The 25,493-nt window shown below is 40.4% G+C and overlaps 1 protein-coding gene across 1 annotated transcript in view; it reads right to left on the reverse strand.

The window, feature by feature from the left end:
• Nucleotides 1-25,493, reverse strand: part of CNTNAP5 (contactin associated protein family member 5) — a 765,902-nt gene that overhangs the window by 237,054 nt on the left and 503,355 nt on the right. Inside the window, exon 13 of the mRNA XM_046657745.1 lies at nt 12,504-12,704. Coding sequence (XP_046513701.1) covers nt 12,504-12,704 — 201 coding nt within the window. The remainder of the gene's footprint in view (nt 1-12,503; nt 12,705-25,493) is intronic.

A 25,493-nucleotide genomic window follows, 5' to 3' on the forward strand; every position in this document is an offset into this window, starting at 1 on the left:
CTACTTGGATTTGGATCCTTCCTATAAAACCTAGGGCAAGCTACTTTACCGCTAAGTCTCCATTTCCTCGTTTATATATCTGGAATAACAGCATCATATTTAATGGTAGATGTAAGAATATGAAATTGTGTGTATAATATGTTTTTTTAATGTTTATAATGTAACTATTAGAAAATTTTAAATTGCCCACTTAACTCACATTATATTTCCATTGGACCATTGTATTAGAGTCTACTTTGTACTTCAAAACCAATTACTATTTTATTTTTCTTTCTATTTCTGTGAGCCCATGCTCCTTACGTTTTTCCTTGACCACTGAGATAGATACCTAACTAATCTCCTGGTTTGTAGTTTCCTCCTGACCCAATCAGTTCCCTCTACAACCACAAGTTGATCTTCTTATTTGGTCACTCTCCAGCTCAAGCATCTGCTTCATGCAGTGACAGTAGATTAGTTAATCTACAGAATCATGCTGCCAAGTATGTGAAACATGGAAGGCCCTCCCTTCTGCCTGCCCTTCCTTCTCCCCATTCTTCTCTGCCTCCTCATCTGAAATAAGCAGCAACAACCTCAACTGCTTCATTCCTAAATATAATTTCTCCCCTAGTCCCTGAGAGTGAGTCACACCATCCTCCCTCCACGTCTTTTCCCATTACAATGACTCCTATCCATGCTGTGTCTAAAAAGAAGTTACACCTTTCCATAGAACATCTCTGAGATTTAGCTAAGTAGAAGTAATTTCTTATTTTCAGAGCACTTTACAGCTCACTAATGTATAAATATTGTCTCTAATCTGCCCACAAGGGCATAGCCTTCTTAAATGGTAGTAGCCACTATGGCCAGCCCCTTTACATGTGCATTCATAATCCCACAAAAAGCCTGCAGGTTAGGTTAAAATGTTACCCATTTTGCAGATGAGAAAATGTGACTCAGAGACTCAGGGTATATGACCTGAAAATGGCCACTCACCAAATAAATGGCAGAGCTGGGGAATTCAGTTATTTTTTGCTTCAGAGCCTAAAATGTTTCTACTGTGCTGAACTGAGATTATGGTTTAACAATCGCTACAACACCTAACACACTGAGAGGTATTTCTCATCAGATTCCTACACGCACACACACATCCCACATACACACAGCAGAAAGCGCAGAGGAATAAAAATGCCAAAATATTCAAAATCCCTTCTCTTAGCAAAAGTGAGAGGACAGTGAAAATTATGTTTAGAAAGACACCTTTGTTATTTCAAAAGAACTTAGGTACCTTAAACTAAAAACAGTAAAAGTTCCCAACATTTTTCATGATTCCAATGATGTGGGTATGATTAATGTTGTCTTTGCCATCCTCATTCTTAGAGTTGGGGAAATCAAGGCTCACGGATGTTGAGTACCTTATCTAAGGCCAGATAACTTATGCTATTGGATCAAGTGCTTGGAACAAGGCAAGTGAGGCCACAGCCTGGGCTCTTCACTGACACTCTGCTGTCTTCCCTTTGGCATGGTTATAGTGAGGACTCAGGCAAGAAGGAAGTTAGCATCAGTCCCCACTCCTGACGACAAGCTATGAGGTGCCATTATAGCACAGTCTTTGTAGATGGATGGGCTCCTGTGCAGCTGGTATAATTGCATTTCCATATCTACCTAATAACCCACTGAATATGTCTGTAAAGTAAATACCATAATAGATGCACAAATACTCTAAAGTAAGAAATTGTTATTCTTGCTGTTCTTGACTTGTTACGACCTTGGGGAAGTTTCATACCTTCTTCGCACAATCAGTATTACCATATGGAAAGCATGTTCTCAGAAAATCGGGGCATGAAGGTGTCAAAAAAGATCACCTACTATATAAATAAATTATCATATTTCATTGCCTTAACAGTCTCAGAAAAATTCTTCTTTTTTGGATTTGTTTGTTTTACCAACCCCTCTAGTTCCTCACTGTGACAAGAAAGTAATAAACTGTGACATGTATTTTAACTCACTTTGTGTTGGTTAGTATAGAGTCATGAAGTGTCAAGGCAGAAAGGACACTAGGAAAACATCAAATATAACCCACTAGGATTAAAGATGAGAAACTTGAGGCCCATAAAATGTAAGTACCTTACTCAAGGTCACAGAGAGTCAATGGTGGAGCCAGGAGTGGGACAGCAGCTCCCACCTCCCGGTCCAGCCCTTTTCACTCGATGAAGCCACTTTCTGCCTGTGAGAGTCTCTGTGGCAGGCTTAGCCAAATGCCCTTGTTTTATCCTGGGTCCTCTGACTTAATATAATACTAGTGACACAATATTAATAGAGGAGGAATCTTCTCTTCATTCAACAACTACTTACTAAATGTTTGCTTGGTGCCTGTGCTTTTCGAGGCATTCTGAGGATACAGTGGTGAATGAGACAAAGAAGATCCCTCTTTCATGGACCTCACATTCTATTGACAGAGGCAGACAGTAAACAAGCAAATAGGAAGAAAATGCCGGGTAGTAATAACCTCTATACAGAATATTAAAATAGGATTAAGTGATAAAGAGTGATGGAGGGGATACTTTAGTTGTATGTAAAATTTAAGTTGAGCACTAAGTATGGGAAGAGGAATGAAGCTTCTGAGTAGAGAGAACTGCTAGTGTATCAGGACTAAGAGTTGTAGGGCCAAGCTTAGCAAGGTACAGAATAAAGGGAAATAAGGCCAACTTTATTTGGCAGGTGGGAGAACAGGAGCTGGGGAGGGGCCTCAGCCTGTAGTCCACATTAAGGAGTCCAGGTTCTATTTCAAGGGCACAGGGAAGGGCTTGAAGCCAGGTTATACAATCTCATTTTGGAAAGATCATCATTTAGGCTTTTGTGTGAGATATGAACAGTAGGGAGGTGGGAGAGGAGACGAAGCAAAAATTTGATGCACTTGTCCAATCTGTAGACGATGGGAGTTTAACTTTTAGGTGGTAGCAGTGAAACTGGAGAGAAGAGGCTGGAGTCAAAGTCAGCTATGAGTCTGACTACTTGTTGGTATGCTGAAGAGAATGGAGATGGTGAGGAGGGAATCAGTCCTAGGTTTCTGCCTTAAGAAACTAGAGACATGATGGTATAATTTATTAAGATGAGGATGACAGACAGATGAGTTGATCTGAGTGGTTGGCAGAGGGGAGGAGGGGACATAGACTTACCTCCAGCACTCTCAACAGTGCTATTAGGTGGGTAAATACGATATTTACAAATAAGTGAACTGCGGTTTAGAAAGTAAGTACACCTGCAAGCCAGCAAGAGGCAAATCCCAAAATTGAACTCTGCCACCAGACTTATCATAGGATTCTGAGACCACCTCCTGGTAGCTAAGGGAGCTAATATCCCTCTTGCCCTTTGGAAAATGTGACAAAATACTGACTAAGATAACATCAGTATCGCAAACATCTACTATATGGAAGATATAGTATCTATCTCATTAATTTTACAGATAAGGAAACTGAGGCTCAGAAAGCTCATGTAACTTGCTGAAGATCTCATAGTCAATAAGTAGAGAAAGTGAAATTTATGACTAGGTTTTATGATTCCAAAATTCATGCTCTTTTCATGTTGCTCCCCTGTACTACATCTGAAGATTAGAAAATGGGATTCTTTTTCCTGTAAGTACATTTGAGATAAAGTAAGTGAACGTGCTCTTTCATAAAGTGGAGAGAAAACTAAAAACTTTCTCTTATACAGGATTCGAATGTTGACTTTTGGGCAATCCACATTCATTATTTAAGTAATTAATAGTCTGAACAGCAATTCATTTGCAGCCAAGCACGTATCATGTCTTGAATTTATGTGAGATAGTTTTTATTTTACTCAGATACACACCCACATCTCTAGCTCCATTAAGGTGTATGTCTTCTTCATAAAATCCACCTACCTCTAATTTTGACTTTAAGTCCCAGTGAAACACCAAGAATGAGTTATTAGGACATTAGGAAAGGTGGCTTTCACGCACAGTAAAATGCACTGACTTGATTCATGTGATGGTCTCTTTATATTTTTTAAGACCTGTGGCAAACTCTTAGAAACACATTCCAGCAGCATTGCCTTAAAGGTGAAAAGTCCCTAAGAAGGAAAAACAGAGAGTCAGACACATTTCCATCCTGAATTAGGACTGAGTAATCAATAGTTGGCAGGACACCAGAGTGGAAGAGTCTTCTACACTGAGTTAGAGAGACCTGGGTTTGTCTCCTGACTCTGCCTTGCATTTGCCGTGTTTCCTTAGGCTGCTTGACTATTCACACAAAATTTTGAAGAAGATATGATACTTGTAAAAAAAAATCTATATACTCAGCCCATTAAATGATAGAAACAAATTTCCCTTCCTTTGAAAGTGGGCCAGCCTAAGTGACTGTCTTCTAATAATTAGAAAGCAGCAGAAGTAATACTGCATGACTCCTGATGCTAGGTAACAAAATGCAATATTTATTCCACCTGGCTCTCTCCCTCTCTTGGGACATTTGTCCCTGAAACCCAGCCACCATGTTATGAGAAGCTCAAGCAGCCACATGGAAAGACCTCACGTCCAACTGAGCTCCCAGTCATATGCTCAACTGAGGACCTCAGCCAACAACGAGCACCCATTGAGTGAGTGCAACTTCAGACAACCCCAGCGCCAGCCCCAGCGCCAGCCCCAGCGCCAGCCCCAGCGCCAGCCCCAGCCCCAGGTGATGTGGAGTGGAGCAGAGATGCACAAGTCTTCTGGAACCTGCCCAATCTGCAGATTCACAGGCAAAATGAATGTCACCGTTATTTTAAACCACTAAGTTTTATGGTGGTTTCTTACGTAACAGTTGATAACCAGAACAGAAGATGAATCTTTTCTTTGGTTACCTGAATCCTCCTTTCATTATTTTCCTTCCTTCTGTGAGACCTTTCTTCTTTTTCTGTCTGTTAGTTTGGAATGCAGGTGGAGGTTAAAGCCAAAGAGACATTTATTTGAAACTGGTTTCTAGTACTTAGTAGCTATGAGACATTGGGTAAACCACCTAATGTCTTAGACACTCCCCTTTGGTTCATAACTGAGACAGATAATACAAACTTCACGAGACCATTGAGAGGATTAAGCGAAATAATGTGTTTCAAATGCCTGGCAGAGTGAAGGTGCTGAGTGGCCGAGAGCCAAAATCAGGAGCAGCAGTGGTAATATCAAAGAGTATGCATTATAGGAACCACGAATTTCTTTACAGATTCTTGAAGTGCATAAAATAAAAATAGTCGTTTATTAAAGAGATTTCAAATACTGCTCTAGTAGTTTCTCTCCCAGATGTCATGGCATAGTTTTGTGTTTTTCATTATGGTGCTCCTGCAACAAAAATTGTTCTTAGTAGTATGGTGACAAGCTGGTGTAGTGAAAGTACCATGGGCTTTGGGATCAGTTCTAGCCATGTAATTGGTGTGTGCGTGAGTGCGTGTGTGTGTGTGTGTGTGTGTGTGTGTGTGTGTATCTGGAGGGAGAGAAAAGGGGAGGAATGGAAGGAATGAAGGAAGAAAGGAAGAAAGAAAGACAATGTAGGTATCTGGGAGGGGGTATGCTATAGGGGCCAAGGATTTCAGCTCTCTGACTGAGACCTCTAAGATTTGTGAATGTGTCTGGGTAGGCTAGCAGTAGTAAAATGGTGAGTGAAGAGGCCAAAACAATCTCAACTCCCATTAGTTGGGGGAGCAAATACAAAAGTGCTGCCATGAATCAGAGGTAATCTGAGGTGGTCCCTAAGCCTTTTGCTGACAGCAGTGAGCTAGACTGCGGGGATCAGAGCTGTTTAAGACATGGTTTCTGTCCTCAGGGAGCTCGTAGCTGTTTCTAGTTCACCAGGCATAGAGAGTGACCTAAAATCTCTATGGCTTTAGCAAATTATGGATGCCTACTTTAGCTTGACTTAAATAAACTGACATTAGCCTTTGGATTTGAAATAGGAAAAGAAAGAGAAATCCCTTGCTTAAATGTTTCAGTGACTACCCTTCACGCTTAGAATAAACTCCATAGTCCTGGCCTTGTGTGATCTGGTCTCTGGACACCCCAACTTCATTTCCTACCACCGTTCCTTGCTCTTTTCTCTCCACTAGCCACACTGGCTTTCTTGCTGTTGCTCAGGCTGGAATCTTCTCCAGATATGCACACGCCCTACACCCTCCCTTCACCTAGGACTCTGGTAGCGCATCCCTTCCCAGCAAAGGGATCTTTCCCAGCACTCCATCCGAAACAGAACTCCTCATGCCTGGCAACTTTCAGGCCCTTATTCTTCCTGACTTTTCTTCCTCACATTTTTTGTGAACTGACTCTATGTGTGTGTGTGCGTGTGTGTGTGTGTGTGCGCGCGTGCATGTGTATTTGGTTTGTTTCTGTCATCCCTCACACAATCATGTGGGCAGGACTCTGTTTGTTCAATGTTTCATTCTTACTGGCCAGAAAATCATGTGGCACATAATGGATAATCAATAAATACTTTTGTATGAAAGAAAATGTAATCATCTGTTAATTGATCTTGTTTGGTAGAAATATTGGGGACAAAGAGTTTCAAGTTTAGTAAACCCCAGAGTACCTCGAAGTGCTATTTCTTTTTTATCAATAATTTATCTTTTATGCCTCTTATTTCCTTACTTAGATTTCTAAACCTCATTATTAGTTCTGTACACATTTGAAGTCAAATATTATAAATGGACATGAGGGTTTATACACACAAGTGCATTTATAAATCTATTTGGATATATAAAGAGTATAAGACGAGTATATATTATTACTAAAGCATATTATATAGCATACACTCTATAGTGTGTAAATAGTATGTGTGTGTATATATATATTCATTAGTATATACTTATATACATATATAGTCTAAACTATATATCACATATTATATAGCCAGTTAGCTGTGTGCTCACTAAAATATCATTAATTGAGAGAAAAGAGGAAAATGGAGAATTTTAGAATACTTTAAAAGAAAGAATAGTTTATAACTTTCAAATCCATTGGAAGATAACCAGGTAAAGCAATTGTTTCCAGGTAGGAACCACTCATACTCCTGCATGAATGAATGAACAGTAATGACTTTAGCCCATTACTGGTAGAGAAACAGAGACTCTGAGGTGCTACCGGACGCTGAATCATTAGTGCTACTGATGAGCTTGAACAATCTTCATGACAAACTTGGCTGGATGATGATTTGCTTGACAAATGCTTTCTATCCAGAAAAGTAAACTCCGGCTCAAACTGCTATTTGATATCAAACTCCCGCAGCTATTAGCCTGTAAAGTAAAGGAGTCTGAATTTCCAGGGGTTTCATTTGCGCCAACATCGACTTCTTACCTCTGTCTCAGAGAGCTCACAGCTTTACTGAGGAGGGTATTCCCAAGCAGATCTTCACTACATGGAATAGTAAGTGCAAAAACATGCACACATCAGACACTTTAACCTCAACCAGTAATCCAATTCTAGGCACCATGGAGACTACAGAAGAGAATTTTGGGATAGGCAGGTACCTGGGCAATGGGCTTCCCAGGTGACCACCTTTCTATGACCTTCTCAATCCTGTCTTCCTTCCAGGGGGAGTTGTGGGTTATGGAGCTAATTGGCCATGTGATTAAAGCATCTTCCAGACTGTGGCCTCAATATTTCTTTTTATGTCCACTGTGTGAGTGTTTCTTAAATTGGGTTCTGTTGCATTTTATCTGCTCATCACATGTTACCTTCAGGACCCTGGCCTCAGGAAAAAGTCCTATGAAGGTGTTGACAGTGATAAAAGGCCTGGGCTCAACCAGGGTAGCCTTTATCCCTGGGGAAACAAGTGGTCCCCTCCTCCCCAGTGTCAAGTGGCCCCTGAGCACTGGCAGCCTGATGATTCCTGTCTTGGAAGCTGGTTTGCAGCAGGGGGCCTCAGGCCCTGCATAAAGCTCAGGGTAGGAAGTAGCAAGCATGGTGAAAAGAACTACAAAGATCCATGGGAATAGTAAAGACACCTTTCCTATGGCCCCCATGGCTTAGAATGCTGGTCCTTTGGAGGGATTTTAGTATAAACTTTCAGTTAAAGAGACAGATGACACATTCCATTGGCTGGCACTTATCAGCAATTCTGGGGCAAAATATCAGAGGAAACTGTCAGAAAATGACAATGTCGTGATTCAGTCACTAACTGAATGAAAAAGTGGTGAACCAGGCCTGAACTTATCCTGCCTGTCTTCCCTCTCCATCTCCCTCTCTTGCTGCTAAATGAATGGCACCAAAGCTGGAGCCAAGAGCAGACAGAAGGAGGCTCAGGGGATGCCATTGTAGGGATCCACAGGATCACCCTGGGAAGGAGTGCATGAGCCATGGAAGCTGCTGCATCTAGGCAAGGATGCTGCAAACTCTTTGAAGCTGCCAGGTATTTGCCCGATTCAAGCTACCTTGACAACCACATGGCATTAGTAGGGGTGACTTTGGCGGCTCTTCTATCTCTTCATCTACATTTTCTTAAAAATAAGGAAAATCATATCAACTCATGTTTTTCCTGACTACTCCATTTCCTTATAAGTTTGGGCTCTTTGGGGTTTTCATAGTGCCTCAGAAAGAGCATCCTTGCTTTGACCTCAGGCAAAGCTGGATGCAACAACTAGATCTGCCGCTGCCCAGCTGTGTGGCATTAAGCAACGATCTTACTTTCTCTGAGGTTCTGTTTCCTGAAATGCCAGATGGAGATAGTAACCCTGCCTGTGCAGATCTGTTTGCATTAGAGACAAGGCTCATACAGCATCCCACACATATCCTCAAACATAAGAAATGCTGAGTCATTGGTAGCCATTCGAACAGTTCTTTATTTTTCTCTCATCTTGCCTTCTTTTGTTTCCTCCCTTTATTATCTATTGTATTAAGCACCGAGGAGAATCTATAGCAAGAAGGCATCCTCCACATTCTCTTCTTATTGATTTGAGTCCACTATAGCCACAATTTATAATATTGTATAGCTTCTACTAACCCTGGCTACCAGTAGTCTCTCCCTCCAATAAGCTATGGGAATCAGCCTATAGACTTTTTTTTAATTAACAAAAAATATTTTTAATTGTTTTTGACTCCTCTCTGCATTTATCCAATTGCCAAAGTTGAAATAAGATAGCAATACCTAGTGCTGGGAAGTGATGGGCACCCAATCCCACAGTGGTGTTGAGAGTATAAATTGGTAAAACCTTGATACACTGTAGAAGTCAATATGGTAAAAGCCTTAAAAATATGCACACTCTTTGCCCTGGCAATGGCAGCTCAGGGAGTTTATCTTAAGGATATAAACAGTTTTGTTCTCAAAGATCTATGTGCTAAAATGTTCTTGCATTTGTAATAGTGAAAAACTGAGAACAATCTAAATGTCTTATATAGGAGAATTGCTAATTTTGTGTGTTTTCCTGTGGTACATCCACATAACGGAAGACTCTGTTGTTAATAAACTTTATGGTATAAAGTCATACTTATTGATATGGAAAGATATTTGTATATTGTGTACATGTGACAAATATAGGTAGTAAAACAGTATCACAGGTGGGCGCCCGCTTCCGAAAATAAGGGAGAAACTTGTCCAGCTCTTCCAGACTGGCAGGTAGAAGAGGACCATGCTCTCCCCTTCTGTCCCTGGCCTTCCCTGTGGGGAAGAGGATGATTTGATAATTAGGGAGATTAGGAGAACATCCCTTCAGGTGTGTGCCTATTATGAACTGAATGTTTATGTCTTTCCCAAATTCCTGTTGAAATCCTAACTCCCAAAGTGGTGGTATCAGGAAGTGGGCCCTTTGGAAGGTGATTAGGTCATGAAGGTGGAGCCCTCATGAATGGGACTAGTAAGGGTTCTCTCACTCTCTTTCCACTAGCCATGTGAGGATGGGAGGACAAGTGAGCTGTCTGTGACCCTGAAGAAGCTCTGACCAGAATCTGGCCATGCTGGCACCCCAGTCATGGACTTCTCCAGAGCTGTGAGAAATAACATTCAGCTTTTTATAAGCCAGCTAGTGTGCTATTTTGTTATAGGAACACCAACTAAGACAGTGCCCTTGGTGCTGGCTCTCAGATTCATGTGCCTACAATGGTGCACTTTCATGTCTCCACCCCGACTTGCGTGAGGTGAGCACACCTGAGCTTGGGTCCAGGGGGCTCTGTCCCTGCACTGAGGAGTGTGAGGCTGGGGTCACATCTCTATCGGGCTGTCTGTCTACAGTCCCACAAACCCACTAACAGTGCCTGGTCTGCAGGTGGATGCTGAGGGGCAAAGAGTTCTCCTTGGTCTCTGGTGCATGCTGTGTTCTCCAAGCCACATCACAAGAAGAAAGTAGATATTATATGTACATGCCCATTGTCCTCCTCTATCTACTGCATTTCACTCAGAACTCATGGGGAAAAAGAAAATACATGAGTACCCTCAAACCCCAACTTTCAGATAGTATGTTCTCACTGTGTTTCTGTGAATATGCCCAAGGGAAAACATCTGGAAGGATACACACTTAAATGCAACATTGGTTTTTTCTGGGTGGTGAGATTATCTGGATGCATGAGTTATAACTATTCTATTTACACTGTTGAAACAGAAATAAAATGTTCCTTTGAGCTTCCATTACAGTACAAATTTTGGACCTTCCCTGCTGGGATGGAAGCTATGAGCAAGGAAAGAAATACGACACTACTGCTTATTGGAAACTTGTTATGTACCAGGCCTGGAACAAGGAACAGTGAAGACTACTTGTTTCCTTCAGTCCTCATATCAGCCTTATTAGCTCAGGATTTTCATCTAGATTTTTCAGGCTGTGGAAATTTAGCAACTTGCACAAGGTCACGTTACTAGTAAGGAGTAGAGTCAAGATGTCACTCTCAATATGGCCTGTTCCCAAATCCATGTGCTTCTCACTTGAATATGCTCAAGGAATTAAAGACAGTTGAGCTTGGAAAAAAGTACGTACAAAGGCAATGCTATAGCCAAATGGATATCACAGAATGCAAATACTAAAGAAAAATCCCAGAGTCAGAATGAACGTACTCCCATTATTCCTAAAATTCCACCAAACCCAATCCTTAGAAAACTAGAAGCAACACAAAGAGAAGAGAGTAGGATGGTTTTCAGAAACAGGCACTCTGTGAGCAGCACTGAAAGTGACACGTGCATGCAGGCTTGACAGCCAGAGGAAAGAAACACAAACAAATATCAACCCTGGATCTCTTACTGCAGCACCATCTGAGGATGCTGGGAAAAGGGACACCAAGCATGCCTCAGATCTAATCAGCCCTGCAAGCATGGCTGACTCCAAGGAGAGTACAATAATTGATTTTCACAATGATGATCCTGAGTCATCAAGAAAAGGTTACATTTTATGTTCAGAATTCTCTGTTTAAGAAGTCAAGGAAGCATATAATCCATTTGAGAAAGATTTTCATTGCAAATAGTTAAAAAAATTTTGAAAAGATCTTTGGTGCTTAAAGGGATAAGTGATGGTTATCTGGAAAATTCACTTATGTGGAACGATGTCTTCCCTAAAGATTCTAGATCAGTGAGGCGGTGTGTTACATTTAGTCAGGCTCCTATCACTCCTCCTTTGTTGACATTTCCTTGTCTAACGTTCTTGAGCCTTTCAAAATTCCTAACTTCCCAGCACTGGATTGTAAGTTTCTTGAGGCTAAAGATTCTGAGAGCTTTTCTTGGATGTTCCACATCCCTGTGGTACTCAGCCTTTTTTTTTCTGCCATGAAACAAATGAACTGATATTCACAAAAATGACTGACTTGCAAGACACGCATAAAGGTTGATAAAGCCCTCCTGACATCTTGCAAAATCTCTTTTGGGTTTTGGTAAGCAATCTTAGAATTTTTTTATGCAAGTATGTTAATAACCAAATCAACTGTTCACTCTAAAAAATAACCATAGGAAAAAATAAATAAATAGCATTAATCCAATTGTTTTCTAAAAGTAAACTTTATTTTAAAAAAAAGAGTCATTTCCATTAAGGCCTGCACTGCTCAGGTAACATTGGTACAGGACGATGCCTGGCTGCCCTGCTGGCCTCCTTGTCTAATGATGTTTCCCTATGCACCTTTTACCTCAGACATGACTCAATGCTCTTTGGCGAATCTGCCAAGATCCTTTGTGCTTTCTCAAATGTTATTCCCTCTGCCAAAAGTCTCATTTCCCACCTCTGCACTTTCTATATCTAGCTCAAGTGCTCTTACAAGTGCCATTGCTCTCAAAAAACTTCTCATTCTCACAACTGTGGCAGGATGGGTATTGCTATCATTCCATTTTTGAAGACGAGGGGAAAATCTCGAGAGGCTACAGACTCCCTGTAGGTCAAACCCTGGGTATCAGAGCCAGAACGTGTGCAACACAAGTGCTCTTCTAGCAGCATTTCTCTCCATGGCACAGTGAACACTATGAACACTATGAACACTAAGCCCCCTTGTTGACAAACACCCCTCTCCTCAATATTCTGGGTTTGCAGGGACCATTTGTCACTGTGGTCACCCTGTGTGGCCCATGCAGAGGGGCAGGGGTGAGCCTTACCTGGCGTGTTGAGCAGGCGGGACTTCCTGCAGTGGTAGGCCACCTCCTGCTCACAGTGCTCCGAGCCATCAATCACAGCCTCCAGCTGCTCCATGCTGCTACCATAGTCCAAGGTCATGGTGTAGGGATTTTCAGGGTCCGTGCCCCGCACGTGCGTCAGCTCTGTGTTGTTGTGCTGCACTGAGGTCCAGATCTTGTCCTCTGCCCAAACAACACAACCCAAGGAAGGAGACGTTAGAAGGAAGATCAAAGGAGGATCATACTTATATACCACAATAAAGCTGAAAATAAAGGAAAATCAGATCGTGCAACCAGTGTGATGGGTGGCTCAACATGCAACCATTTATTGCCAGCTGATTGCTCTACTCATGCAAAGAATTTGACCAGAGAAGTTTTGTTTCTCATAAAGCTCCACCCAGAGTTAGATGAGGGTTAATGATCTTAAGAGCTAAATGTGTGGAACCTTTACTCCACAGGCTTTATGCTAAGCATTTCTCATTTTAAACTGATATTACCTAAATCAGAAGGGAGTCAATACTGCCATGTCAGAAATGAGGGAAAAGTGAATGAGGAGAATTAGGCTGCTTACTCAAGGGTATGCAGTTAGTTAGTGACTAAGAATTGGAACCCAGGATGTTTGACTCCAAAATCCATACTTCCAGCTACTGACACACACTTCTTAGAAAGAGAAAACACTAGTGTAAATAATTGTCTCAGAGAACCATAAATACCACATTGCAAATAAGACTGATACACAGAAAGTGTCTGTAAAATATACATCATTAACAAGAATGAGATAGTGCAATGCACACTGTACATGTAAGGCATTTCATTGCTGTTTTTTATTATTTATTCTCCATGTTACCTCTATTTGCCAAAAGTATTTTAAGACATTTAGAATAAAAGAACCCACGGAGATGAAGACCTTTAAATCAGGGTAGGTTTTACCTACTACTGGTAAGAATGAAAGGTGAGAAAAAAGGAGAGGAATTTGAGTTGTAGAGCTTCAGAGACTCATATTTGAAACCTATTTCTGCCAACAACAAGCTTGGACAAGTCACTTCTCTTTTCTGGGGCTCAGTTTTATCGTCAGTGGAAAAAAAAAAAAAAAGACAGCAATACCAGTAGGACTGTTAATATGGAATAGCAACCAAAAATATAAAGTTGCAAAGCACTATCTGGGACATATGTATTAGACATTCTGCAATAATAACCTAGACTAAAATATTTACTGCAATTGGAGATAGAATTTAATTCTGAACATAGTCACAAATAAAGCAAAAGAGGAAATAGGAAGAATTGAAAAGCTTTTGTCTCTGAGAATCTTGCCCACATAATAACATCATTACTCTTCATAAATTCTGAGAGCTGGAAAAGAATCTAGCATAGACATCACATGGTTTCCTTCTTCCCTCACCCTCTTAGTTTTACAAATGAGGAAACGAAGATCTAGGAAGTAAAGAAACAACCCAAGGCATTTCTATTAGACAGTAATGATGAGCAGATATACTGGAAGTAACCATTATTATTAATTAGTACTATTAGGAAGCATGGCTGTTGGTATGATTTAACTGAACCAGAAAAGAACCGGCAACCAGGACTCCCAGTTTTAACACTTTCTCTACGCTAACTCTGTATATGACTTGGAATAAGTAACTTCATTGCCCTGCACTTCAGTTGTAATATATGAAAAGGAAGAGAAAGAGAGTTTGTTTCAATTATCTCTAGAGTATTTTCCAACTCTAAAAAAGGAAATATTTCTTTCAGCATAAAATTAAACTTTGCTCAATATTCTGATTCATCTTAAGACTGTTTCCTAAAACAGCCCACTGATAACCCAAGTCTCCAATATTTAATTGAGGCAGAATTGTATCTTCTATAAAGTCTAGAAAACAAATAAGAATGAAGGTTATTGGATTTTGACTTTGCTAGCAAAAATAGAACGTGATTCATATGGGTAAAAATAATAATGTTACATAAATAGTTAACCCAAAACTCTAAAAATGTTGATGCTCATATAGACAAAAACTGATAAAATAACCCAAAGAAAAGTAATTGTTCAATAATGCAATACTGTAGAGGCAGAAATAAAGACTGACAGTTTTTAAACAGTCATGGTGCTTAGAAACAGTCCATGGTGCTTAGAAGAAGAGAAGGAAAATGATGTCTAATCTAAATTATAGATGCTATGTTCATACTAGGACATTTTACATACATTATCTCCAGTATTCATAAGAATCCACCATGGTAGACATGAATCTAGATATAGATACAGATATAGATATAGATATATAGACATATAAAGGCTCAGGGAGAGAAAGTAAACTGGTCCCTAGTCTCAATGTGTTCAATCTGTCTAATTTCAAAAGTGGTCCATATAGCACCCTTAAATCATGTGAATTTGTATTTCCCTCTGATTGTAAACAGCTTTTCATATCCATATATCCATTCATCTGATTGTTCCTACATTCACTAATTGATTTGCTTATTCATTGACCCATTTTGCAAAGAGCATATTCTATTTTTGGCAAGATGGAAAAGGAAGCTGTGTCAGAGAGACAATCCTTCGTCTTAAAGCCACTAATATTGCCAACCTCGCCTTCTGGACCCTGAGGGTGAATTGAAGTTTTAATAATTCAGCCATTGGCACTTTTTGGTATATGCAATATACAGAAGATACAGAGGAATAATTAAGAGCTCCAAAGTGCTCCCCACAATTCACTTAACAGACATCACAAGCCCTCGCTGCAAACACAGTATGAGCGACGCGAGGAGAGATGATTACTTGAAACCTAGAGCTTCTTAGCTGGCTTTCCTTTCAAAGATGCCCTTTGTTCTCTGATTATATCTCTTCTCGGAGACAGCAGCACGAAGACTAAAAACAAGGAGGTAATTGGATTTTCCTTCTGCTTCATGGGTGGCAGAGCAGATTAAGCCCTAAACCCTCACAAAATATTAAAGGCCAGGGGTCAATGCCACGCACTAGAATCAGTTTGGGGGCTGATGTTCCTGATGCCTGGTCTAAGGTGGAGACAAGTGGTTTTAGCTGGAAAGTCTAAGTGAAGGTTTGCTCTGAAGCATTTTTAAACAACTAAGATGTATTTTGAACAGTCTTTTAGGAAGATGGGGTACATCTGTCCATGGACCCACACATGCTTTAACTAAAACTGGACCCAGGAAGCTAAATGGTCAAAATGGTCAATTTAGTCAATGGGCAGGTGGAGATTAGTGGACACCATTTGGGCTCTGGAGTCAGAAAATTTGGATTTGTTTGCCAGTTCAATAGTTACTGGTTATGCAACTTTGGTCAAATCATTACTTCTCTAAAGTTCAGTTTCCTCATGAGTAAGATTTGAAAGGCAGCAATGATGCCACTGTACAGGATGGTTGTAAAGATTAAGTAAGGGGATTTGTGTGAGAAGGTCTATTATTAACCAAATTACTGAGCATTTCATAGAAATCTGTGTGTACCTATTATATAAAGTAATATATCAGCTCTATCTCAAGGAGCTTCCAGATATCAGATGCTGATACAGGAGTCTCCCTTAACTGTGGTTTTGCTTTCCATAGTTTTAGTTACTCTCAGTCAACCACAATCCAAAAATATTAAATGGAAAATTCCAGAAATAAGCAATGCATAAGTTTTAAATTGCATGCAATTCTGAAATCTCACGATGTCCTGCTTTGTTCTGCCTGGTATGTGAATCATTCCTTTGTCCACGCTGGATATGCTACCTGCCAATTAGTCATTTAGCAGTCATCTCAGTTATGAGATCCACAGTCATGGTATCGCAGTGCTTGTGCTCAAGTAATGCTTCTTTTACTTAATAATGGCCCAAAAGCACAAGAGTAGGGATGCAGGCGATTTGGAGACACCAAAGAGAAGCTGTGATGTGCTTCCTTTACATGAAAAACTGGAAGTTTTCAACTTACAAGGAAAAGACAAAAATCACATGCTGAGGTCACTAAAATCTATGGAAAGAAGGAATCTTTCATCTATAAAATTGTGAAGAAAAAAAAGAAATTCGTGCTAGTTTTGCTGTCGCACCCCAAATGTGTATGCATAGGAAAAAACATAGCATATATAAGGTTCAGTATTATCTGTGGTTTCAGGTATCTAATGTGTGTCTTGAAACATATCCCCTCAAATAAGGGGGGGAGTACTGTATTATTAACAACAGCATCAAGGAGAAGGAGAAGTGCAACTGGCCTCTGGTAGTTCTCAAAGTAGCTTGTGTTCACAGGGTTCTTGCCCAGAGCATCAAGTAGGACCCACGAGACACCTAAAAGGGAGACACACTGAGCCTGGCCCTCCCACCACAGATCCATGGGGGAAAAAAACAGCTTCAAAAGACCCAGAACAGGAAATGCTCTCCTCCTGCAGTTCTGTGAATTTGAACTCCCACTCAAAGAAACCTACAGAGCTTTCCCTATAACTCAGGTAGGTCCAGTTTCATGCAGGAACTGAGTGGTAAATCATCTGAATGCTATGAGCAGAAAAGCATCATAAAATCCACCAGGCTCCAAACTTCCCCCTCTGCTGCCTTTCTCCAGCCCCAGACCCTCCACCACAGGACACATGTTCTAGGTTCTAGTCTCTAGAGGTGCATCTAGGGCTCCAAGGCACCACAAGACATCTGGGCTTTAGAAACAAGCCTATCTGATTGGCATCTGTGTTCTGCTATGTGGCAGTAGTGAGACTGTGGGCAAGTTAGTCTCTGAATCTTCCTCAGTGAAAAATGGGGATATTAGTATCAACCTTTTCATCCATGATAACTTTATAATGACTCAGCATCGTGTTTTGTGTGAACACCAGACAGGTTGTCTGGCATGAAAAAGAATAAAGAATCTCTACATTAGAACTTTTCTCTAGCATTAGAGTCAGGACTGGGATTCATTCCTTAGAAAGCCGGGGCGGGCAGCGCATCCGGCAAATGAGGTTAAAGCAGGATGGACTGCCCTTTCTTGTAATAGAGCTGCTACTCCAGATAATAAATTACTACCCCCTTATTCAATTATCTTTTCACTCTAGAAAAGCCTCATGTGTCTCTATATTTATTTGTGTCCCTTGCATTTCCTGAAATTTCTTCAACAGAATTTGTTTAGTCCTCATGGACCTAAAACCCTGGAAAATCATTGCCCTTGATACCTCCGTTTGCTACCCAGTTCATTCTCTATAATTTCTTCTACTGTATACCACCATTCACTCCCATGATGAGAAACAGAGCCCCATCTTTCTAACTCGCTCAAAGGAATACATGCATGGAGGTACTGTGACAAATTCTCTGCTTAAGAGAGGATTGCATTTGGAGATTTTTGAAGTGGCAGGAATCTATTCACTTCACTAAGGATCCCAAAATAACAGTCTTGTTGTGAGTGATCTCGAGTGGATTCTGACTCCTAGCGACCCTGTGGACAGCAGAGCAGAACTCTGTCTAGTCATTTTGCACCATCCTCTCACCTTCTGGTGCTCTATCAGACAAGGCTGCTGTGCTATTCATAGCGTTTTCATGGCCAATTTTTCAGAAGTGGGTGGCCAGGTCCTTCTTCCTAGTCTGTCTTAGTCTGAAAGCTCCGCTGAAAACTGTCCACCATGGGTGACCCTGCTGGCATTTGAAATACTGGTGGCATAGCTTTCAGCATCACAGCAACGTGAAGCTGCCACAGTATAACAACTGACAGACAGGTGGTATGATTTCCTGACCAAGAAATGAACCTGGGCTGAGGTGGTGAGAGGGCTGAATCTTAACCACTAGACCCCCAGGGCTGGCTAAAGTAAAAGTTATTATATATTTAAGACATTCACTTTTTCAACAGATACATAGTTTGCAAATATTTTCTCCCACTCTGTAGATTGCTTTTACATTTTGTTGATTATTTTGCTGTGCAAAAGCTTTTTACTTTGATGTAGTCCCATTTGTTGATTTTTACTTTTGTTGCTTGTGTCTTTGGTGTTGTAGCCAAAAAGTCATTGCCAAGACCAATGTCAAAGAGGCTCTTCCCTACGTTTTCTTCTAGACGTTTATGGTATCATGTCTTATGTTGAAGTCTTTAATTTACTGAGAGTTAATTTTTGTGAGTGGTATAAGACAGAGGTGCAATATCACTTTTCTGCATGTGGTTATCCAGTTTTCCCAATACCATTGCTAACAGTCTATCCTTTACCCATTGAGTGTTCGTGGCTCCCTCGTCAAATATCAATTGACCATATATGTAGGGGGTTATTGCTCAGCTCTCTATTCTGTTACATTGGGATATGTGGCTATTTTTATGTCAGTACCATACTATTTTAATTACTATAGCAGTGGGGGAAATGGAGAGAGGTTTTTGAAGGGTACAAACTTCTAACTGCTAAGTAACTTCTAGAGATCTAATCCATAGCATAGTGATTATAGTCAGCAATACTGTATTAGAAACTTCAAAATTGCTAAGAGACTAGATCTTAATTGTTCTTACCACACACACACAAAAAGATATATATGTGATGTGATAGAGGTGTTAGCTAATGCTACCATGGTAATCATATTGCAATGTATAAATATATAAATCAATACATCACCCAACTTAAACTTACACAACATAATATGTCAATCATATCTCAAAAAAACCAAGAAATACTATGGACAGCTAATCTTTGACAAAGGAGCAGAGGGCCTACAATGGAGAAAAGAAAATCTCTTCAACAAATGGTGCTGGGAAAACTGGACAGCCACATGCAAAAGATTGAAAATTGACCAGTCTTTTTCACCACACACCAAAATAAACTCAAAATGGATCAAAGACCTAAAGATCAGGCCTGAGACAATAAGTCTTTTGGAAGAGAATATAGGCAGTACACTCTTTGACATCAGTTTCAAAAGAATCTTTTCGGACACTGTAACTCCTCAGTTGAGGGAAACAATAGAAAGAATAAACAAATGGGACTTCATCAGACTAAAGAGCTTCTTCAAGGCAAGGGAAAACAGGATTGAAACAAAAAAACAGCTCACTAATTGGGAAAAAATATTTACAAGCCACTTATCTGACAAAGGGTTAATCTCCATAATATACAAAGAACTCACACTGCTTAACAACAAAAAAACAAACGACCCGATCAAAAAATGGGCAGAGGACATGAACAGACATTTCTCAAAAGAAGATATGAATATGGCCAATAGACACATGAAAAGATGTTCATCATCGCTAATCATCAGGGAAATGCAAATCAAAACTACACTAAGATATCACCTTACACCCGTTAGATTGGCAAAAACATCCAAAACCAAGAGTGACAAATGTTGGAGAGGTTGTGGAGAAAAAGGAACCCTCATACACTGTTGGTGGGAATGCAAACTGGTACAGCCACTATGGAAAACAGTATGGAGATTTCTCAAAAAGTTAAAAATAGAAATACCCTATGACCCAGCCATCCCATTACTGGGTATCTATCCTAAGAACCTGAAATCAGAAATCTCAAGAGTCCGTTGCACCCCTATGTTCATCGCAGCATTATTTACAATAGCCAAGACGTGGAACCAGCCTACATGCCCAGAAACTGATGATTGGATAAAGAAGATGTGGTATATATACACAATGGAATACTACTCAGCCATAAAAAAAGACAAAATTGGCCCATTCACAACAATGTGGATGGACCTCGAGGGTATTATGTTAAGCGAAATAAGCCAGTCAGAGAAAGACGAACTCTATATGACTCCACTCATAGGTGGAAGTTAGTATATTGATAAGGAGATCTGATCGGTGGTTACCAGGGAAAAGGGGGGGTGGGGGGAGGGCACAGAGGGGGAAGTGGTGTACCCACAACAAGACTAACAAAAATGTACAACTGAAATCTCACAAGGTTGTAATCTATCATAACATTAATAAAAAAAAAAATTAAAAAAAAACCAAGAAATAAAATATTTGATTTTTAAAAGCAGCATTCAACCCAATGTACTGGTGTGACTGTGAATGATCTCACTACCCAGACCCACAGCACTATTACGCCATCTCTAAGCATAAAGGAGTTACAGGCCATAGGTCATTAAAGAGCATGTGTGATGAAGTTCCAAAATATCATTTCACAGACATAACAATGTGTTCTTATGTAGGCTAGTAAAGGACTTCCAAAATTGTATTGTGAATTTAGCTTTTAAGTCTATCTCTCCATAAAACTATGAGATCTCTCTGGGTGTAAAATGTATCATTAATTCTTGTGTTGAAATATGTGACCAGTTGTGCTCTGCTAGCCACCAGAGTGCACATGCAGGAGGATAGCATACTGCCTAACTCCTCCAAAAGTGTACCATGTTTCTGGGGAAAAAGTTGTGTACCCAAGAACGACAAATGTCTCATGCTGTTAGACATGCTCTTGAGATTAAGAGTCAGTGGAGCTGCCCAGAGATCTTCTGGGGTAGGGTTGGGGTGGTGTTAGGGAAGCCTGTCCAGTGTTGACTGTGCACTCTTTTTCTTGAGAATGCACAGGTCAACACAGGTCTTTCATCCTTAGACCACAAGAGCGTAGACTAGCATTGAGCACCTTGTGGGACTGCAGGAAATCTTTGTCAAGTGAGTATATTAGTTAACCCACCAGCATTTGTATTCTGCCAGGTTTTCTGTTCTAGCATTTGCAAAGCAGCTCGTCTATGCGTGTTATATAATGGTCCAAATGTAAAAGTTTCAGGTTATAAGATCAGCACACATACACACTCAACAACAACATCAACAAAAAGGAAAAAAAGAGATATCACAAAGTGCTGACAGAGTAGTCATGGTGGGATATTCTGGAACATTCTTTATCATTATCTCTTTTATGAAATCTTTCCCAGGTTGTCACCACAGGAAAGCTCTCTATGAATCCTCGTCCTGGGTCTTTAGGGGATCTGCCTGGTTCCTCTTTTTCTCATTTCAGAAACTGTAAATTGTTTATACACAGAGCCACAGTTTAATTTTATTTCATATTTTTTCTCTCATTCTATGTGATTGGTATTATTACTGTGATGATCACTATTATTATTAATAATAGTAATTACAGATGCTATAAGCTGTTCCATCTGTTACCATGGAAATTACCACACAGAAGAAAGAACAAACAAAAGGAAAGTGAAAAAAGAGAGACAAGAAATAACTCTGATTAATAAGACTTCATTCTCCACACATATCTGTCTCTCTACAGAGCCAGAAAAAACTGCAATTTTTCTATCACAATGCTTGGAAAGAAGGCAAGTCTACAGATTGTCAATACCCAGCTTAATTGAACTTAAATCACTGTGGGGAGCTGCTTATAGTCTTTCAAAAAGTGTGCCAATTCACTTACACTCCTATTGTAATAAAGCAAGTCTATATTAAGGTCCCTGGGGTCACTTCTGGTACAGTTATCTATGTTGACAGTGAATTTTCTATGCCAAGGGTAAAGACAGTTTAAGTAATCCTCAAAGCACTGTCTCTACTACTCACTTGCCATCTTTGCATGTACAGCCCAGTGACGTCTCTTGTCATTTTGCATTGATAGTTATTTAATTTTTCATATGGTTGTACTTTATCTCCCTATTTAAATAACAGGCAATGACTGCTGAGTAAATGTCAGCTTGGAAAGGCTTCTGTGGTTAACGGAGGCAGATGTTATGGAGGAAAGCAAGGGCTTTGAGGTCAGGAGTCCTGATTGCCAGTGTCAGCTGTGCCACTGACTAGATTCCTGAAGATGGCAGACACACACAACCTCCAAGCCTCAGTCTCCTCAGCTGTGAACTGGCTACAATCCACTGGGCAGTGACGTTGAACTCAGCACAGGGCCTGGCTAAGGGTACCTGACTCTAATCAAAGTTGAACTGAAATCCATTCTGATGAAGCAATTCAGAGAGTCTTAGAAGGGATCATCTCATTATTAGAAACAATTATGGGAACCTGAGCCGAGGGCGTCAATGCCACCTTCCCCTAAACCTTTAAAGGGAAGGGAGACAAATGGTGTAAAATGATGATTTTCAACTCCTTTAAAAGGCTTCAGAATTCCCGCAGGAGCAGCTTTCCCTCCCTGTGGAACTCTCAGCTGCCTACGTGAAAATCCATCGTGCCTTGCTAAACCACTGCAGATGAGGCAGCTTTTAGCGTCTGGGCTTCTGCCGTTTGGGGGAGGGAGCATTACTGGTTTATGGCTCCTGGTGTGGCCACCGCGCACGATGCATTAGCCAGAGTGCAGACACTTCAGCAGGCGGCATGGGAGGCCGGCTCCCAGCCATTACCACTCTTCCACCTGCCTGCGTGGGCCACACTTTACGACTCCCAGGCAACATACTTGACTGTGATTTATTCTCCTACTTCGCTCGAGCCTTTACTTTTTATGTACCCTTTTGGGGGGTTATTTTTCTCTTTTCTTGCTTTAAAATAGGTGGCATGATCAAAGACACCTGGGAAATCTGTTTTATGGTCTTGGGTAGGGGTGGTTTTGAAAGGACTCCATGTACACTGCATCACAGTTTGTTGTTCCCTGGCTTATTCAAGGAAAACTTATTAAACGTCTAGTGTGTGCAGAACACTATGTTAGGTACTGAGAAGGCGATGGGATGAGGGGTACAAGGCTGAATGACACTCTGGATCCCCAGCTCAAGGCTTCACAGCTGGTTCTGGGAAAGAAGTTCCCATGGAAACTGGAAGCCCAGCAGCAATAAATGTGGGGCAGAGGGGAGGGCCAGAGCATCTCAGCCTGTGGGCATTCTGGGCAGGGGAAGAGGAGAAAGGAGCCTCCACATAGCCATCCCCTGATGGGAAGAGGACAGAGAGGCTGGTGGATGTGGCTTTGGCTGCATTGGAGGTTGTGGTGAGGTCTTTAGGGGTATCTCTGTGATGAGCACGATTTTGGTACATACTGAGGAAAAAGCTAGGCACTCACTCAGACCTAAATTCAATTCCTCCATCTGTCACTTCCTAGCTGAGTGATGCTGCACATGCTCTTCAACCTCTCTGAACCTCTGTTTTCTCAAAATACAAGTGATAAATGATCTCTACCTCACACTTTATCATGCAGATTAAATGAGATAAACTCTAAGACCATGTAACCCAGTACCTGGGCGACAAGTACAGAATAAATAGTAGTTCCCATTCCTTTGTTTAGAAGAACTAAAGTAGCCAAAATCGAACTCAGAGGAGTCCATAAGGTGGTGAGCTGATTGCGTAGGGCTTGTGGTGGTCGTAAGAAGAGATTCCCAAGGGCAGCATTAACATCTCCTTTTACCAGGTCATAAAAGAAGACAAGCCGCCTGTAAATGTGAGAGTGTCTACTTACTCTGTTTAATGAATCTTGTATTCTGGTTCTGCAGGTGACTGACAAAAAGAAAATGCAGAGGAGAGTGAAATTATTCATCTTTCTTTCAGCTGATGTCTCTGCTCTGGAGTTCATCACAATATAATGATGTTTCCAGAGTGCCAGCATCGTCTCCCATGGAAGGTCTTCTCTAACTCCACCACCATCCTGTGCTTATCTTGCTCGAGCACTATTACAACAACTTGTTTACTCACCCCCCCGCTAAACCGTAAGCACTACAAGGGAAAAGACTGTCTCATGATTCCTGTCTGCCTAATTCCTGGCCCATAGTAGGTATTCACTTACCATGAAACTAAACATTCAACAGATTACCAAGATATTTTTTTACTGGTTTCAATGACAGCTCTTAAAATCAGCAGGAAAGTGATAGATGACAGGAAAGTTTATTTAGATACATTCTTGCAATTCTACTGTGCAGCCCAGGATATCTATTGCAAATAGCAGAATACTAAAACACCCGAAAATATCCATTAATAGGTGTCTGATTGAATACAGTATAGTTAATTGACACAGTGAAATACTATGCGGCCATAATAGAAACCACATGAGATCTCTCTGAACTAATCTAGAATGATTTCCAGAAGATTGTAAAGTGACAAAATCAAGGTTTCAAGGTGCAAAAGACTATGCTACATTTTGTGTAAGAATAAAGGAGAAATAGGAATACACCCAGGAAGGATAAACTTATATAAATGGTTATCTAGATGAGATGAGTAAGAACGGGGAAAGGCATTATGAGTGAGAGAAAGACATCTCTGGTCAATCATTGTGTGCGTATATATGTATATATATATAAAATAGTATATGTTATATATTTTAACTTTTGTAACATACAAATGTTTCACATAGTCAAAACATAAAATTAAATCAAAAGGACGAAAAGAGGTAAACCCTAAAATGGAATATTAAACAGAAACAAAAAAGCCTAACTATATATTACATGGATAAAATAACCACAAATAAGTAAATATTAATCCAAGTAACTTTTCAATAGAGTAGTCTATTGAGCTATGCACCCTTGGTCGGATATACTCTAAGAACAAAAATTAAAATTAAAATAAATCTTACACTTTGTTATTAGTAGCGCTATTGCTGATGTGATTCTGAAAATATTTTGTGTATATTGTAGGATAGAACAAATGAATAAATATATTGGTGCTGCTAAGACAAGTTCTCAATGTGAGAGACGAGAGAGATACATGGAAGAAAGAATGATGAGCAAATGTCTAATGGTGCTGGATTTGCCTTAGAGAAACCATACGAACTCATAGTTTAAACACACAGACACATACACACACATACGTTTTCTAGCTCTATCCACTGAAAGGGCCTAGAAGCAATAAGCAAACAATACCTAGATCTTAATTTCCAAATATCATTTGCCACAAAAGGAACTAGGCTTCTTTGGGAAAAAAGCTGAGTCTGAGTCAAGGCAGGGCAAGTTCAAGGTAACATCTTGCAAAGTCTTGTGCTGGAAAGCAAGGAGGTGTTCTAATGGGAGTACATAAGAAATACATAGAAACAGAATTAAATGGACCATGACTAGCTATATTTGGGACAATCTGAACATCAAATATGATGATGACAGCAATAACATTTTAAAATGAAATAATTTATGAATTTGTAGTGACACAAAGAGAGGTGGAGACAGGGTGAGAACTAAAAAGCTCTTCTGAAGAGAAGAACGCAGAATG

The sequence above is a fragment of the Equus quagga genome, chromosome 4 (assembly GCF_021613505.1).
Source record: "Equus quagga isolate Etosha38 chromosome 4, UCLA_HA_Equagga_1.0, whole genome shotgun sequence".
In the NCBI taxonomy this organism is placed as follows: Eukaryota; Metazoa; Chordata; class Mammalia; order Perissodactyla; family Equidae; genus Equus; species Equus quagga.